Here is a 17,488-nt window from a genome sequence, read left to right on the forward strand (position 1 = left end):
CTGTAAATCAGTCTGATCGGCATGGACAGAGTAGCAAATTATTATATGCAAAAGGAACAATTATTATTGTATCTCTATTGATAGCTTTCAATAACTTTTTGTTATTTTTAAGAGTTTAAATACAGAAACAAAAAGGCAAAAGTTTTGGAAAATTGACAGCATCTCTCAATGAGGGAGGGTTTATTCAAAGAGCATGATACCCAAGAAAAATAAAGCTGTTGTTTATTATTTGGTGGAATATTGCATCAAAATTTTATATATGTGGCATGGCTACCCCTGCAAAATGGAACGTTACTGTTCATGAATAGTGCATATATATTTCTTGAACAGAGTTCATGAACACTTCATGAATTGTTCGTGAAGATAAAATGGCACAAATTCTTGAAACATTCTTAAATACCATGTTCATGAACAGTGCATGAAAAGTGAAAGATGACTTCAAGAACTAATGTACATGAACAGTTCATGAACTATTCACTTGATGAATAGTTCTTGATATTTTGTTGAACGTGAACAGTTCATGAACTTCTTGCTATATGTTTTTATTGTGCCATTTTATCTTCACGAACTAGCAGTGAACCATTCATGAACATGATTCTTCATTAGTTCATGAACTACCTGTCATGAGTAGTGCATGAAAGATTTAAGAAAATAGCATCATAAAATGTACAGGAACAGTTCGTGTCTTTTGAAGAACCCTTTATGAATAATAAAATTTCAAGTTTCTATGTTTCTTCTGAAGTTCATGATATGTTCAATGATTCATAAATTGTCCATGATTGTTCCTTTAACCTTATATCATGGACAATTCAAGAACTCTGTGTGATTCTTCTGAAGTTCATGATATGTTCATGATTCATGAAATGTCCATGATTGTTCCTTTTACCTTTTATCATGGACAATTCAAGAACTGTGTGATTCTTTAGTAGTTCATGAACTGTTCATGTCCAAAAATTCATGAACACAAATCAAGAACTGTTGAAGGTTAGTTCATGAACAGTTCTTTAATGGTTTGAAGAGTTCATGATTTCAAGAACTGCATTTTGCAGGGGTAGATTTACATGGAGAAATTAACAGTGGAGGGGCCAGAGAATTCACACAGTTTTGGCATTGTTTTAAGCCTTATGGACTAATTGCCATTTTCTGGTTATAGTTACATGAGCTTGAAGTTGGGAAAACATTTCCACAGTAAGAACATTGAAATTTAATGTAATTTTACTGCAGCTGATATTTGTGAACCCATATAAATGGCCATTACTGGCAATTAGTACAAAATTGATATCTATAAAAGGGACGTAATTGGAAGTTTTATGTTTCTGCCTGATTTACTGGTCTTACATTCAAATCAGTTCAAATATGGAAAGCAAAAATAAGTTGCAAAAGAGGTATGAATGGCAGTTAATATCATGTTTTTGTATAGAAATTCATTTGCATATCTCATTTGCATATCCTATGTATGCAGCACTTTTTACCAAAAGCGATTCAGAGCCTTTAAATATTCTCAGCAATTATTGTTTAAAAACCACAGCAAGAATTGCAGAAAAAAGTGACATTTTTTTCTCAGACTGTGAGTTGTTCTGGTTTCACAATTTTTTCTGGTTAAATATATTGGATTTTCTAAATTTAAATTTAGTTTTATTTCATCATTAAACATGACACATGCTAATTTATCGCAAGGAATTGCTCAATAAACCATCTGAGACATAAAGTTTATGAGAAATATTGCTCTAGGATATGGTAATATTATTGCAGAATATGAGAAATAATTTCATAAAATGTAGCAAAACTTAAAAAAGTAAATGCTACTTTAGTTTTGAACATTCTGATTTTTAAGTGCCATTAGGCCCCTGTTATTAAGTTTTGTGTGAAATGAAGAGTGGGCCTAGGTTTTAACATACAATGAGCTCTCTGAGAGATGCATCAGTTTCAAATGTTTCATTTTATTTTATTCCTATGAAAAAGTTTTATTATTGCATAATGTATGATTAAATCTAAATGCAGATCTGATTACAGGCATGGAAAACAATAAAAACTATAAAGATTTATGATATGTCTGCAAAGTGTTGGCCATCATGTTCACTAAAATAGAGGAATATCTAATTTGATTATAGAATATAATAAACAGATGTTATATGGCTGATATCACTCTGAGGGTAGGTTACAGTGTTCTTTGGCTGATATCATTCTGAGGTATATGTCTGTGATATCACTCTGAGGATAGAAACAGATGGTATTTGACTGTGACATCACACTGAGGATAGGTACAGATGGTATATGGCTGATATCACTCTGATTATAGGTACAGATGGTATATGTTTGTGATATCACTCTGAGGATAGAAACAGATGGTATGTGACTGTGATATTACTCTGAGAATATGTACAGATGGTATATGGCTGATAAGGATAGGTGCAGATAGTATATGACTGATATCACTCTGAGGATAGGTACAGAAGTTATATGACTGTGATATCACACTGAGGATAGGTACATAAGTTATATGACTGTGATATCACTCTGAGGATAGGTACAGAAGTTGTATGACTGTGATATCACTCTGAGGATAGGTACAAATAAATCTTTGATTTTACTCTAAGGATAGACACAGACATTATATGACTGAAATCACTCTGAGGATAGGTACAGATGAAATATGACTGTGATATCACTCTGAGGATAGGTACAGAAGTTATATGACTGTGATATCACTCTGAGGATAGGTACAAATAAATCTTTGATTTTACTCTAAGGATAGACACAGACATTATATGACTGATGTCACTCTGGGGATAGGTACAGATGAAATATGACTGTGATATCAGTCTGAGGATATGTACAGATGATAATTTGATATTGCTCTATAAGGGTAGACTCAGATGTTATTTGATTGGTCACTCTGAGGATAGGTACAGATGTAATGTGACTGGGATATTTCTCTGGAAATAGGTACAGATAAGACTTCTCTAAGGATAGACACAGATGTTATATGTTTGATATCACTTTGAGGATAGGCACAGATGTTATATGTTTGATATCCCTCTGAGGATAGGCATAGATGTTATATAACTGATATCCCTCTGAGGATAGGCACACATACTATATAACTGATATCCCTCTGAGGATAGGCACAATTGTTATGTAACTGATATCCCTTTGAGGATAGGCACAGATGTTATATGACTGATATCCCTCTGAGGATAGGCACAGCTGTTGTGTGACTGGGATATCTCTCTGAGAATGGGTACAGATAAGACTTTGATATTACTTTAAGGATAGACACAGATGTGATATGACTGGGATATCACTCCGGGGATAAACACAGATCTAATATGACTGTGATATCATTTTTAGGTTAACCACAGATATATCACTCTGAGGATAGGCACATATGTAACTTGACTGTGGTATCACTCTCAGGATAGACAATTGTAACTTGACTGTGCATCACTTGGAAAAAAGACAATATATCACTTCTTATATAAACACTGTGGTGTGCATGCGGTTCACTGTCCCATTTAACAAGAACATATAGTATTACGTTTTAATAGGTCGTTAACATATTTCATTTTGCTTTTGGCAATGAAAGTAATAATCATCATCTAAAGGGGATATAACACAAACTTTTTACTAATATAGTTATCAGCTTTTTATATCATAATATTTTGAAGGTCGCTATATCGGTAATATACTTAAAGTACCTCTATCTGCGGAGACTATTATTTAATGAACCATGCCTATCATCCTTCATTGCAGTAGTATTTTCTGCATCAGTTACTTACATAGTAAAGAGACATTAAAATCTTGAGACAAGAGACAGACACAGTGTTTACGCCCCTCAAGGCTGACGTTTAAGTTAGTTTAGGTTAGAAGTTCGGCACCTTTACTCCATGATTGTCACTTTTTTGTCTCACCCAAATTGATCTCAGAAAATTCAGTTTTTTGTACTTCACCTATTTGATAATTTTATTGTGACAATTACTGAAAAGGCTGTAAATTTTATTTTCTTTTTACGAAGTGCTGGCTAAAACTGGCCATTTAGCACACTTTTTTTGTTTGTCATTGTTATAAAAGAAAATGACTGTGCATTACTTACATGGGGACAATCATTTGTCACCATTTTCTTGTAAAATTTCTAATTATCTTCACCTGCATGCTTTAAAACTAACTTCAGAAGTAAAACTGAACAATGGTAAAAAGTCTTGCTTCCAAAGGATCTTTTGTCAGATTTTATTGAGAATTTTAGATAGCAAAAAAAACAACAACAGCAACTCTTGATGTTAGAGTACTCCTCGAAATCTAACCTCTCTGATGCTAAAGGGAGCGAATCTGATGCACTAATGCTAAAGGGAAGTAATCTGTAATGGGAAGTAATCTGTAAAGAGAGGTAATCTGTATGATAAAATGAACATTTTTTTAGACCCACATTATGTGTACCTGTATATATGTTTTATATTATTATATCTTTTGAGGTGCAGCCTTTCTGATATCCCAATGACTGAGCACCACAGTAAAAAATGATTGTAGTCCTTATAAAACTCTTGCTTATGTTTCAGGTATCGCAGTTCAAAAATTCCTGGTACTGGTAACTATCTGTCCAAGTCGGCACCAATAGCAGCTCAAGCACAAGCTTATCTAGAACAGAATGTCCGGTCACGGGGAACACAGAAAAGACAGGTATAGTCATTCAAACCTTTTATGTACCACAACTTGAGGTAGTGGTGCACGCTTAAAGAACCAAAAAGTCTTTAAAATATATTATCTTCTGCTTTTAGCATACTCAATGTATGCACACCTTACCTAATTTGGAATCCACAGGTGTATGGGAAAAGCTCACAGATCACAGAAATAGGAAAATCAGGTGGTAGGATAGCAGCAAACACAACAACGATAACTTCTGATATTTTATCTTTTAGTTGTTGAGTAGTGTCAATGGTTATTAAATCTTTAGGTAAATTGAAATCTTTATGTAAATTGAAAAGTTTATTTTTACATTTTTTGTTCTTTTCTAAGAAAAAAAAGCACTTTTCAATACAATCGATGTCCATGATATCTTGAAAACATTATAACTGTATGTACGAAATTTAGCCAAAATTTAGGAACATTTGTCATACTTAAAATGAGTAATATAAACTATAATACAATTTATTGTTCTTCCACTTAGCTGGTCATTGAGAAGTAATATTATGTAACATTAACGATATAAAAATAGTTCTGTCGACAGAAAATAGCTCTCTGGTATTCATTTTTGTTGCACTAACAAGTAGATTTTGACGTCTTTGGTTTCGTTAAATGGGGTTTGATGGATGAGAAGCCTAATTTGATATTTTGCCTGTAGAGAAATTAGGCAGGTCACTGAAGTGTAATAGGGTTACTAATACAGTCCTCTTGTGGTAAAATTAGAAATTTCTAGTAAATTGAACAACTTGCATGTTTTAATAATGCCCCCTTGAAGGAAGTGGGATATACTGGTATAGTTTACGTTGTGTTGGTCGGTCGGTCGGTATACCATTTGGTTGCAGTTCGATAACTGGATAGCTCTTTTTAGTATTAATACATGTTTTTATATAAGAATTTTCAGTATTTTAGAAAACCAACAAAATATCAATGAAGTAACTTCAAGGTCCTTATGTAACCGTAATTTATTCCATTTCCATTGAGATTCTACAATAAATCAGTTTTGTCCAGAAATTTAATTAGCATTATTCCCAAGTCATTATTTCTACAAATAAAAAATTGACTCAAAAACAACATTCATTTCCCGTTAAGTGCTCTATTTCTACTCAATATTCCATTAAAAACTCCTTTGTGTTTATCTTCATTTTCATGACAATTGTGTGTCCAAAAATTGTCCTTTGTGTTGGACTGTTCGTCAGATGCTGGTGGCGGGTTGCACAGAGTTTGGTTCGGTTGATATGGTTTCTACATTATAACAAGCACTAGTGGCTTACTGGGCGTATGTAGCAATTTAGTAATGATCTTTGCACATGCCCTTTGTAGTCTGTGAAAACAGGAACAATTGTAGCCCATGTGACGATGTCAGTTGTCCTGCCCATGTTGTCACTAACCTGTCCATTTAGATAAGAATCGCCGCTAATTTAAGCTCTCGACAGCGCATCTAAAATAACAAAAGCAAGTATCAGTTTCTGACCAAACAAGCAATCAGATTTTTGTCGATAACTTTTATGATTGTAAGCCCTTTATGCTCCGATGATTGGTCAATTTAATTACATCTCGGAACCGATTCTCTAAGGAGTATAATTATTTATTCTGATGTATTTTTTTTTTTATTATGCTCTCTTTATCAAGATGTTTTACAGCTTGTCATGAAAAAAGCGGTAAAAATTACAAAAATCAAAAATTGTAAAAAATAATACAAAAATTAAAACAGTTTTAATTCTGTCGTTGAGCATTTTCGTTTTATGATTTTGGAGAGAAAAGAAGACAGAACAAGAAAAAAAATTACCAGGTTGAAATGATTTGACAGTTAAAGACCAGACAGTATCTGTCAGTATTTCTCCTGAAAAAAAAAAAAATTATAAAGACAGATGGAAGCAAAAATAATATTTTGGCATCAGCTGGTTAAATATCTGATATCCGAAATAAGAAATTCATCAGACAAGTTTGTTCACATGTCTGATAGCGACTTAAAATTTGTTTGTATAGTAAATGAAAGAATTTTGTGTTTACTTGGTGTAACCGACAAAAATTTGTCAAATATTTGCAGATTATGAAAGTTGCAGTTTATGTATTGGTCAGTACCTCAGATCGCGACCTTGCCTTTAGTTACTAAGGTCAGGATTTAATCCCGAATAAAAGTATAAATATTTTCAGTTGATCCTTTCTAAGACCATATTGGAAGAAGGTCTAGGCAACCTGTGAAATTTATTGTGTACTTGGTACATTAATTTATTCCAAAAAAAAAATCAGCCGAAGTTTATTTTTAATCAAATGTGAAGAATTACTTTCGGAAATATGACAATATTGAAATATAGCACACATGTTTTATTATTACAGATTTCATCATAAGAGTACAAAATATAAAAATGTTATAATGACATTCTGTACCAAAGAATTTTCTGGATTTTGAGTACAAAAATATAGTGTATATTGCTACAAGGAATTCAACCAGAATTTTTTAAGTTCATCAGTACTTTTTTGTCCAATGATGTATAAATATAGACCACCTGGAATTCAGTATGTTACCAAGTTTGGTTTATCCAGGCTGAAATTAACCTCAGTGTAAATAAACACATTCTTCCATCTGATTACTCTGTCAATATGAAGTTCTGATTTTCTGAATTTTGAATATTCAAAAAATTGAAATGAGTGTACTTTAGCTTGTTGAAGTCTAAGCTCACATGCATGCTTCAGCTGATTGTCACAAACGTGTAATGTATAATTATTTGCACAGAAAGTCGAAAGTGGACTTTTCAAAATTTGCAGAACAGAAACTTGTAAAATTTCAGTTAGTGTTAGAGCATTAATTTTTCAATGTGTTGTATGCTCTCTAATTTTATTGCTGGCTTTAAATTACTTGCCCCCTCACTTCAGGGTTCAAAAATGTGTTTTGTATGTAGAAGTCTTGGACATTCCATATATGCTTGTGGGGTTCTGTTTTCCTGTGGCATATAAATAATGGCGGGCCTTCCTCCAACACTGAAACTGAAAACTGAATATATAAGTCTTCATAATTATGACCTTTAATTCGTTTTTAAGTCAGAATTTAATAAGATAAAATGTCAGGTACATTGGGACCCCTTTATAACGCTGTCGTTGGGGTCCAAGGTTCAAGACCCGCGGATCTAGAGGGGTTAAATTTATAACGCGGGTTGGCCGTATATGCCGCAATACCCCACCCACCCGTAATGCATTAGACTTACTTTGAACGCTGCTTCATATCATACCGCGGTATATCAAATAGCGTTTCGAGTGTATCTTGAATCGATACTGAAGCTGACCATGGAAGACATTCTGCTGGATGATACAGGTGTAGTTACATTTATTTCTCGCAAACAGAAAGAAAAAAAGAAAAGTCATAAACATGTTTTTACATATAAAGTATGGGATAAAGCATTTTTTATTTCCGAAATTGAGATCGGTAAAGTTGCTGACACAAAATGGTCATAAATATTTGGGTTATTGAGTACATAGGAAGTTTACTATTAAAAGTAGTTCTCATAAAATTAAGATAAATGCAAAAAAAAATTTTGAATGGTAACATGATGGTAACAACATGACTAACATTAATATAATTTGAAAAAAAAAAACAAACAAACAAACAAAAAAGCAGCAACAATTGTTATCTTATTAATTGTTACAAGAAAAATATAAAATTCATGGTAATATATATTATAAAAATATAAATATATTTTCAGTCCATTATGTATCGATATATATGATATATTTGGAATTATTAATAATAATAATAATGACTTAAGTTCTGCTGAAGAAAAATTGATTATCCTTTTTACTTTGGAAAATATCCCAAGATAATCATTTTATAAAATTTCATTTAGCTTCTTTCATATTGTAATGTAATTAATATTTCGTTACTATAGAAATACATGTTAAGCAGAATATTTTAATGACAAGTTTTCATCTTCAATGCAGCAGATAATGTATAAGGAGGTATAATGGCATACGTTGGTTGCCTTGCGCCGCATACCTGTCATTTAACATGATCGTAGAAACGACACACTTCACGAACCGTGCCACTCCATTGTCAACAAAAACATCTTCGAAATTGCCGCTAGATTCAATATCTGAGTTATCATTGTTGGTGTCTTGTCTATCGTATGAAGTTTCGCGATTTTCATTGACAATGTCTTCCTGTCAATGGGAGGGTCTTATAATGGTTTGTTAAACCTCGATGTTGACAAAAAGAAATACTTTGATAGTTTTGTATTGCTTTATCGTACAGGTAAAACGGTATTAGTTTAATCGGGGAGATGTAGTGAACGTAGGGTGATATAGGGTCAAATTGTTGCCTGTAAGGATATTTTATTCTAATTGTGGCAAACTTTCGTCACAAATGGAAATTTAATGCTTTCAATAGATTTATTTTGCATGGCGGAGGCAAAGCAAAATTGAAATTTAAGGTGATGAATTTATTTTCATTTTTTTCTCTTTATGCGCTAAAATGTTTAGTTTCACTTTAACACAATAAGTGCATTAGATGATTGTTCAAGTAACAAAATGTTCGGATGAGATGGGATTTTACTTTTTATATCGAGGATGGAATTTACAATGAATTCGAAACTCCCTGGAGTGGATTAAAAGTGTTGTAATATTGGAGTTTAGACAAAGAAAGCAATTAATAAATTAAAGGTAAGCACTTTCGTTAGGCAGGTGTTTTTATTTAGATTCGATTAAAGTTTGGAACTTTATATGCCGTTTATTGTAGAAAGGCTGCAATTTAAAAAGCAAATGGGATGAATCTCGTCTGATGTTTGATTAGTGTCTATTTAATGCATTTTCTATTGAAATATAAAAAAGGTTGGAAGAAACATAAAAATACATAAAGTTTCTTTGAAGTCTTTTAACAAAATATTATGTTTAGATTTTGTTTTTGTTGTTTTTTTTGAAAAATCGCTTAACTTAATTCTGTTACATAATGTATTTTTCTATCTAAACAGCCATTATAGGAATTGAATAAAAATGAATTTTAAATGACTGTAAAAATGTTTGTTGTAAGTGTATGATATTATTACAAAGCAATTTACATACTAACATGTAGTGATGATTGTTATAAAATGCTAATATAAATGAACTGTAATAAATCTTCAGGTAACAGTTCACTTCTTGTCATCATGTTATATTTTCGCCCCTGGGGGAATTTCTCTGTCAATTTAGTGGCAATTGGAAAATGGTACTGTGAAAGTTTAATTTAAGGATAAACAATTCTTCACTGACTGATTAACAGGGATAATGAGATTTATACTGATTGATAAACATAGAAGATCTGGGACTTAAGGGGGTCTGCACTGATTGATAAACATAGGATCTGGTACTTGAGGGGGTATGTACTGATTGATAAACATGAGTTATAGGGGATCTGGTACTTTCACCGGGTCTGTACTGATTGATAAACATGGATTATAGAGGATATAGGACTTGAGGTCTGTACTGGTTGATAAACATGGATTATAGAGGATCTAGGATTTGAGGTCTGTACTGACTGATAAACATGGATTATAGAGAATCTGGGACTTATTTATAGTGGAGCTAGGACTTGAGGTCTGTACTAACTGATAAACATGGATTATAGTGGATCTAAGACTTGAGGTCTGTACTGATTGATTATCATGAGTTATAGAGGATCTTGGACTTGAGTTGTCTGTACTGATTAATAACCATGAGTTATAGAAGATGTGGGACTTGAAGGGATCTGTTCTGATTGATAAACATGAGTTATAGAGATCTGGGACTTAAGGGGTCTGTACTGATTGATAAACATGAGTTATGGAACTTCTGAGACTTGAGGGATCTGTACTGATTGATAAACATCTGGGACTTGAGGGGGGTGTACTGATTGATAAACATGTATTACAGAGAGTCTGGGACTTAAGGGGTCTGTACTGATTGATAAACATGACTTATAGAACTTCTAATACTTCATAGGGTCTCCACTGATTGATAAATGGATTACAGAGGATCTCATTATTTTATCACAGATGGGCACTATGATAGAACCACCAACCTAGCTTGTCAAGGAGGACTTTGGGTGGTGGATCTTGATTGATAGCCTCAACAGAATAGGCTGAGAGCATTAAATATTAATGGAATGAAACAGTTTAAAAAAATTTCAGTGAGGAGGTTCTTTGAATTTCATTTAAAGAATTTTCATCAACTGCCAGCTAGAAATGTTATGTAATATGAAGGAAGCCAACTTTTTTGTTGTTTAATCTTGTAGACTTGTGAAGTTTCTGGTAAATAGTTGATGAGAGAATCTAAGTTTTGACAGTTCCATCTTTTCTGCATGGCTTGTTCCATTTCTTCTGGGCAATGTTTGATTGATTCTATGGAGACTGGCTCAAAGTATTTCATTTTTGTGCTGATTAAAAAGGAAAAAAGAAATACTGAAAATACAGGTTTCTTTTCTTTCTTGACTTATAATTCCAGACATTAAGGAAAAATATCTCTCATGACAAAACTGTTGGCCATTGAGCCTTAGTATCATGCCGGGCATGACCGATACTGCCTTTGTGACCAGTTTAGATCATGATCAGCCTGTACATCTGTGGTGTGAGTTTGATCAAGATCTGCACTGTCCGCCATTCAGTCAGTATCCTTTTGGTAAGCACCCCTTTTAATAGTTGATGGTACTCACAATCCAAATTGAAAAATGGACAAGTTCATTATAGAAATTTAGCAGGGTAAGGGTTAAGTCCATTGTGGTCTTCAGTGATAGATATTATAGTAACAGCAAAAACAACAGTAAAAAAGGCATGAACCAGCAATGCATTAGAAAAGAATCATTAAAAAATTATTGTCCGCTTGAACAGGAATGACCTTCAAAGTGCCAACCAGAGTATATGGAACACTGTAGTTAAGTTTTTTCTTCCAGAAATTCGTATATGAAAGATTACATGTATATGAAATTCGTAATTATAGCAAAGTTTCAGCAGATTTGGTTTTTCAGTAGAGTCTTAAGTTTAAGTTTCTTACTAAATATAAAGAACTACTTTATGTAAAAGGGCTCTGCACTACTTTTATTACTGTACCTGTAATTTTTTATGCATTAAAATAGCAATACCTTGGTTTCAAATTGAGCTTGTCGGTCAAACACGAGTGGAAAATTGATAAATACTTGACAAATTATAGGTTTTCGAGAAGGAAATTTCGGGCTCATACATAATTATGAAGTAAAAGTTTGTTAACATGATGGATACGATAAGGTGTAGGCTTTCACCCTATTAGATTTTATGATGAAAAAGTTTAGATTTGCCACAAGATAATGTCATTTGTTGCAAAGTTGAATCAAATTTTACCTGAGTAATGGTGAGATAGACTGGTGCCATTAGAGAGTGTCCGCAACATTTTATCATGACATTTTATCCCGTCATCTTGTCTTCAGTATGGGGTGTGGGTAGTGATTATAAATATGGACAGTCACTTAGCAAAAAAAAATGAAATGACACTATAGAAAATATTTAAAAGTTAAATTTAAAAAAATATGTACACCATTTTGTAACATAAAGGCAGCTGCCACTTATGAAGGAGTTGAAATTAGTATGCATTCTTGGTAAGGAGGACTTTATTTTGGCTTTTACACAAAGATTATTGTTCATGAAAGGTCTTATATCTATTACTGTGAACTGATCTAAAAGTTCTTAGACCTTTGCTGACCAGAGGTAGTGTTAACAGAGGTGTTATACAGTAGATGGAATAGTAATAGTCATTGTTCAAGTGAATACATTGTTCTTTTATATAAAAACACTAAAGTATTGTTAAACCACACAACCAAAGCATATTAAATTGTATTAAAAACTGATGTTTCGGCTTCTACAGAGCCTTCTTCAGACTGTACAAAAATTATATACAATCTTTTTAAAGAAAAAGGTCAGTGACTGTGAGCTAAAAACAGAATCTGGTTATTCAAGATTTGGGAAAATCATGACCAGGAATGAATATTGTTGAAAAAACTTAACAGTTGAAAGAATTATTGGTTTTCAAAATATATTATTATTAGTATATTTTATAGATTCATTTTGTTTCTGCTTTTTAAGATTTATTTCAGATGTGTCATTTTTGTCAGATAGTAAAACTGATCATTTGCTTATCTCTCAGATAGTTAGATTTTATCACTGACACATGCGATTAAAGCGGTAGTCACTGTCTTATATTTATTTTGTATCAATGAATGAAAAACAGGTAATGATGAAGAATATAACCACAAAATTTATGGCAGTTTTTAATTGGAAGATGATATCTCCTTATGATTCACAATGATTTATTCTTTTATTAGTCTTTAATATAAGAAAAAAATCTCCATGGCTACGTGATACAATCTTAAATTGACAGACTTGTTTCTATATTTAATAACCAGTTCTACTTTATTGAACGACTTTCTGTGACGTCATTCTAAAAATATCTTGCAGGCGGATGATAATGAAGAGAAGCATATAGGTCTTCAATTCCTTGTCATTTTATTGTTATATTAATGTCAGCTAGAATCCATAGTTATAGATATTAAAGGACAAGCAAAGCCTGACAATAAGTTACTTTCATATGAAAGCCATCCTCAAACCTTTCATAAAGCTGAAAGAACTTTTAAAATTAGACCACTATTAAAAACAATATGGCAGTTTGAAATTTGAGAAAATTGCTGATCATGGAGGCAACCATTTTGTGCGTTTATGATGTCATTTACACACTGCTGAATTCTTTATTTCTTTCTTTTAAAAAATAGGTTAATTTTATAATTATGTTTCTTGAGTGTAAGATGTAAAACATGGTGATTTCTTTCATTATAGCCAGAAAAAATAGAAAAATTATTTTACAGAAATAAGTAAGTTACAGTTCAAATATGTGTCTAGAAATTTGATAAATCCGCCATTTTGTTTTCTGTTGCCATGGAAACAAAATGGCCACCACTTTGATCAAATATTTAAATGCTCATAACTTTCTCATTTATAAGTCAATTTTAAAAATTCTTTCACTAAATCTTTGAATGATTAAAGAAATCCAGCAGATAACTTCAAAACAATATTGCCTTTCCCTTTAAAATTGATATATTGAAATGATGCTTTGCTTATGGGTACTTTGTAATAAGTCGAAGGATATTGTTACATATGGGGTTTGAGTGGTATTTGTTTAGATCATTATTACCAAAAATAGAAAAATAAAAAATTCAAAACTGAAACTGTGGTTTTAGGAGGGGGGAAAACTGCGCCAACTCAGTAACTTTAGATAGGTCATATTGATTATATTGAAATGAAACTTTTTCTGAAGAATCCCTTACGAAAAACCTTCCCTATTGTCAGTGTATGGTCAGTTTATGTCCAGTGTGTTTCCAGTGAATAATACTCTAAAATCCAGTTACTTGCCAGCCTATTACCAGAGCTGACAATAAACTGACCCAGTGTGTTGCCACTGAATAACCATCATGTGTCCATGTACTTGTCAGCTAATTTCCAGATCTGAAAACCAGCTGTACAATTTAACTTCAAGTCTGCTGTCAGTTTATATACAGTTTGTTGTCAGTGATGTTTGTAATGACACTTTAACAAAATTTCATTGATTTTTCATATAAAATTATTTAAAGGAGCTAAATTATATAGAGGTATCTGGAAATAAAACACTGACAACAAACTTGCAACAAACTGGTATGCAGAGTCAATCTGGCAACACACTGGATACACAACTGACAACAAGCGGCTTTTTGGACTTTCCAGTCTGTTGTCCTTGTATTGTCAGTGCACAGCCAGTCAACTGGAAATATTTTTCTGACAACACACTGGCATATTGCCAGTGTGTTGTCATTGTATTGTCAGTGTAAAGTCAGTCACAACATGCCAGGCTCTCTTACATGGACAAGAGAAACACTTTAGCAAACTGGAATCATTATTTAAAGTTTTAACTAAATTCCTTCATGCAGTACAAAGTTATGAGCACTTAAACATTAGTGTGGCAGATGGACTAGTTTTGTTTGTTTATTTTGGGTTTAACGTTGTTTTTCAACAGTATTTCAGTAATGTAACAGGGGGCAGTTAACCTAACCAGTGTTCCTGGATTCTGTACCAGTACAAACCTGTTCCCCACAAGTAACTGCCAACTTCCCCACATGAATCAGGGGTGGAGGACTAATGATTTCAAACACAATGTCGTTTATCAAATAATCACGGAGAACATAGGCCCCGTCCGAAGATCGAACTCGCGACCCCATGATCCGTAGATCGACGCTCTACCTACTGAGCTAAAGATGGACTAGTATCCCAATATATCGCTTGCTTACTCAGTGTTACTAATCTTATTTATTTCCCCCTAGGAAAATTGTCTTTATTACCATTGTATTGTCATAGCATTGTCAGTGTATGGGAAGTTTGTTTCCAGTTTAGTGTCAGTATATATTTTTTTCTATTTATCTTTATTAATGTTTAATATGAATTTTAATGTGACTTAAATCCTTCATTTGCTTGTGACTAAATTTTAATACCAATTAAGATTTGCAATATTTCAATTATCAATAATATAATATTGAAACCAAAGGAGATTATGGTAAATTTGCAAGTTTAATTTTACAGGGTAGCGAAAATACATGACTTTTAAATTTTCTGTATCTGTTTAGCACAAATACTTGTTGTGGACAGAATCTGTGTTACAATGAAAATAAACAACTGTAAAATGATGAAAAAGTACCTTTACAATGTGCCCATCAATGCTGGAAAGCTATTGAAAACTGAAAATAATTTTGGAGGGAAAAATGCAAAACTCGGCCATTTTGATAAGGTGTCTTGTAATATTTGTTTTCCTGTGAAAATTGCTAAGATGGGTAAATTGCCAGTGTGTAGCCAGTGCATTGCCAGAATCTGCCCTCAGAGTAAATCTATATCCACTGTACTGTCAGACAGACAGAAAATCCATACAATATTGTCACTTATGTAATTTCTATCTCGACTATTCAAAGAATAGCCGAATAGCCGAGTTATTGGACATGCCCGTATGTTGTTTTTTTTAGAAAATTTTGGCCTTTTTTCGACTTAGAAGGTTAACGTTTTGTATGTAAGCTAGTATCTCAGTACTCACTTATGGGAATGGATTAAAACTAATTACACGCTTGTTCAGTGTCATGATCTGACATGCACTAAGCAGGTCCCATAACTTTTTATTTTTCAAAATTATGCCCCTTTTTCCACATAGCATTTTTTGCTTAAGTTTTTGTATGTAAGCTGGTATCTCAGTACTCACTAATGGAAATGGATTGAAACTTCACACACTTGTCCACTGCCATAAGCTGATATGCACTGTGCAGGTTCCATAATCCTGTTTTGCAGTTTTACAAGATTATTCCCCTTTTCCAACTTTTGTCTTCATTCAATTGACAAGTCTGTTGAGGCATTGCTGTCCTCCAACAGCTCTTGTTTACAATTCCAGTGTGTTGCCATATCAATCTGATTATAGAAATTATGTTTTTTATTTCCAGTTCCTTGCCATTTTCCTGCCAGATTTCTTCCAGACACTGGAAACAAACTGACAATATTGTCAGTGTGTTTACATGCTGATTGTTATGAGCCAGTTTATTGCCATATAGTTTGCAGGTTATTCCCAGAAACTGGAAATAATATGGAAATAGTGTCCATGTTATTTTCAGATAGACTTTTTTTCTTGGAAGTTTGTTCCCCTGTAGGAGTCAGATTATTTCCAGTTACCCTTTTTTTTGACAGACTGTTACCAGATCATTGACAGTTACCTTGCAGCTTAATGCCAGCTTGTTTCCATATTTCATTTTCGTAAGGGAAGCCTATAATGGGAATACCGTTGGTTACTTGCATATTGTGCTCAGTAGGTAATGACTTGGGTTGCTGTTACTAAAAATAGAAAATCTTTATCTACTTGACAACTAAAAAAAAAAAAAACATGAATAAAATAAAATTTAGGCTATATTTAGCAGTTCTTGGAAAGTCAAGTTGGTCCTTAAATAAGGTTTTAGGCTGCCAGCAGTTGTGATCAATATTTATGGCAGAGTTTAGCATGCTGGTTAAATATTAGCACTGATATCGTAAATTCGAAGTTAAACCATTACCATGCCCTAGCAACAATCAAATGAAATAAAACATCTTGAAAAGGAGAAAACAGTAGTTAAAAAAAAAACTGAAAATTTTTATTGATAAATAAAAAGGTCTGTTGAACGAATATTTTATTGATATTTTTGTGATTTACCATGTTACCACAAATGAAAAACAACAATGCTGGGCGCCAACAGCTGTTATTTTACCACGATTATCCTTTCTAAGTATTTTTTCATAACCATTTTAAGGCTCCAGGGCTTGTGAGGTCCCATCTTGCTCTCTGGTGAAAGTGTTATCGATAATTCTATAAAGGCATTTCTCAAAATTATTAAAATTGTAAGCTGAGGACATGGCCCATAAATGTCAGATTTTTATGTCATATCGGTACTAATAACTGAACGTGAATGAGTTCAAAAGTGTTAAAAAAGTAACAATGTAATATTTGATATGACTTCTTTTGTCCTTCAGTGCAGGGATATGATTTATGGAGTTAATGTTGTGGTTGTATTTTTCAGAATGATTTGACTGTAATAAAATATTTGCATATGATTGACTGCTTTAAAGTAATTTTTTTGTTAACTAATTACTGTCTATAATAGTCATTTTCATTTGTGAAGTTGAGCAAAACAACAGCACAAACTGCTGTTAGATTTTATATTTCTTTGTTACGTTTTCCATGACATTGTAACATGAATTGTCAGTTAATGGTGCAGTTTGCCTTTTTGTTTTGGCAGGGTTTAAAGCTTAGGTCATGTGAC

At 32.8% G+C, this 17,488-nt stretch overlaps 1 protein-coding gene across 8 annotated transcripts in view; it reads left to right on the plus strand.

The window, feature by feature from the left end:
• Window positions 1-17,488, plus strand: part of LOC123544879 (kinesin-like protein KIF26B) — a 245,457-nt gene that overhangs the window by 134,872 nt on the left and 93,097 nt on the right. For all 8 annotated transcript variants that reach the window (XM_045330972.2, XM_053540938.1, XM_053540943.1 and 5 more), the window contains one exon: window positions 4,554-4,674. In XM_045330972.2, coding sequence (XP_045186907.2) covers window positions 4,554-4,674 — 121 coding nt within the window. The remainder of the gene's footprint in view (window positions 1-4,553; window positions 4,675-17,488) is intronic.

The sequence above is a fragment of the Mercenaria mercenaria genome, chromosome 1 (genome assembly GCF_021730395.1).
Source record: "Mercenaria mercenaria strain notata chromosome 1, MADL_Memer_1, whole genome shotgun sequence".
In the NCBI taxonomy this organism is placed as follows: Eukaryota; Metazoa; Mollusca; class Bivalvia; order Venerida; family Veneridae; genus Mercenaria; species Mercenaria mercenaria.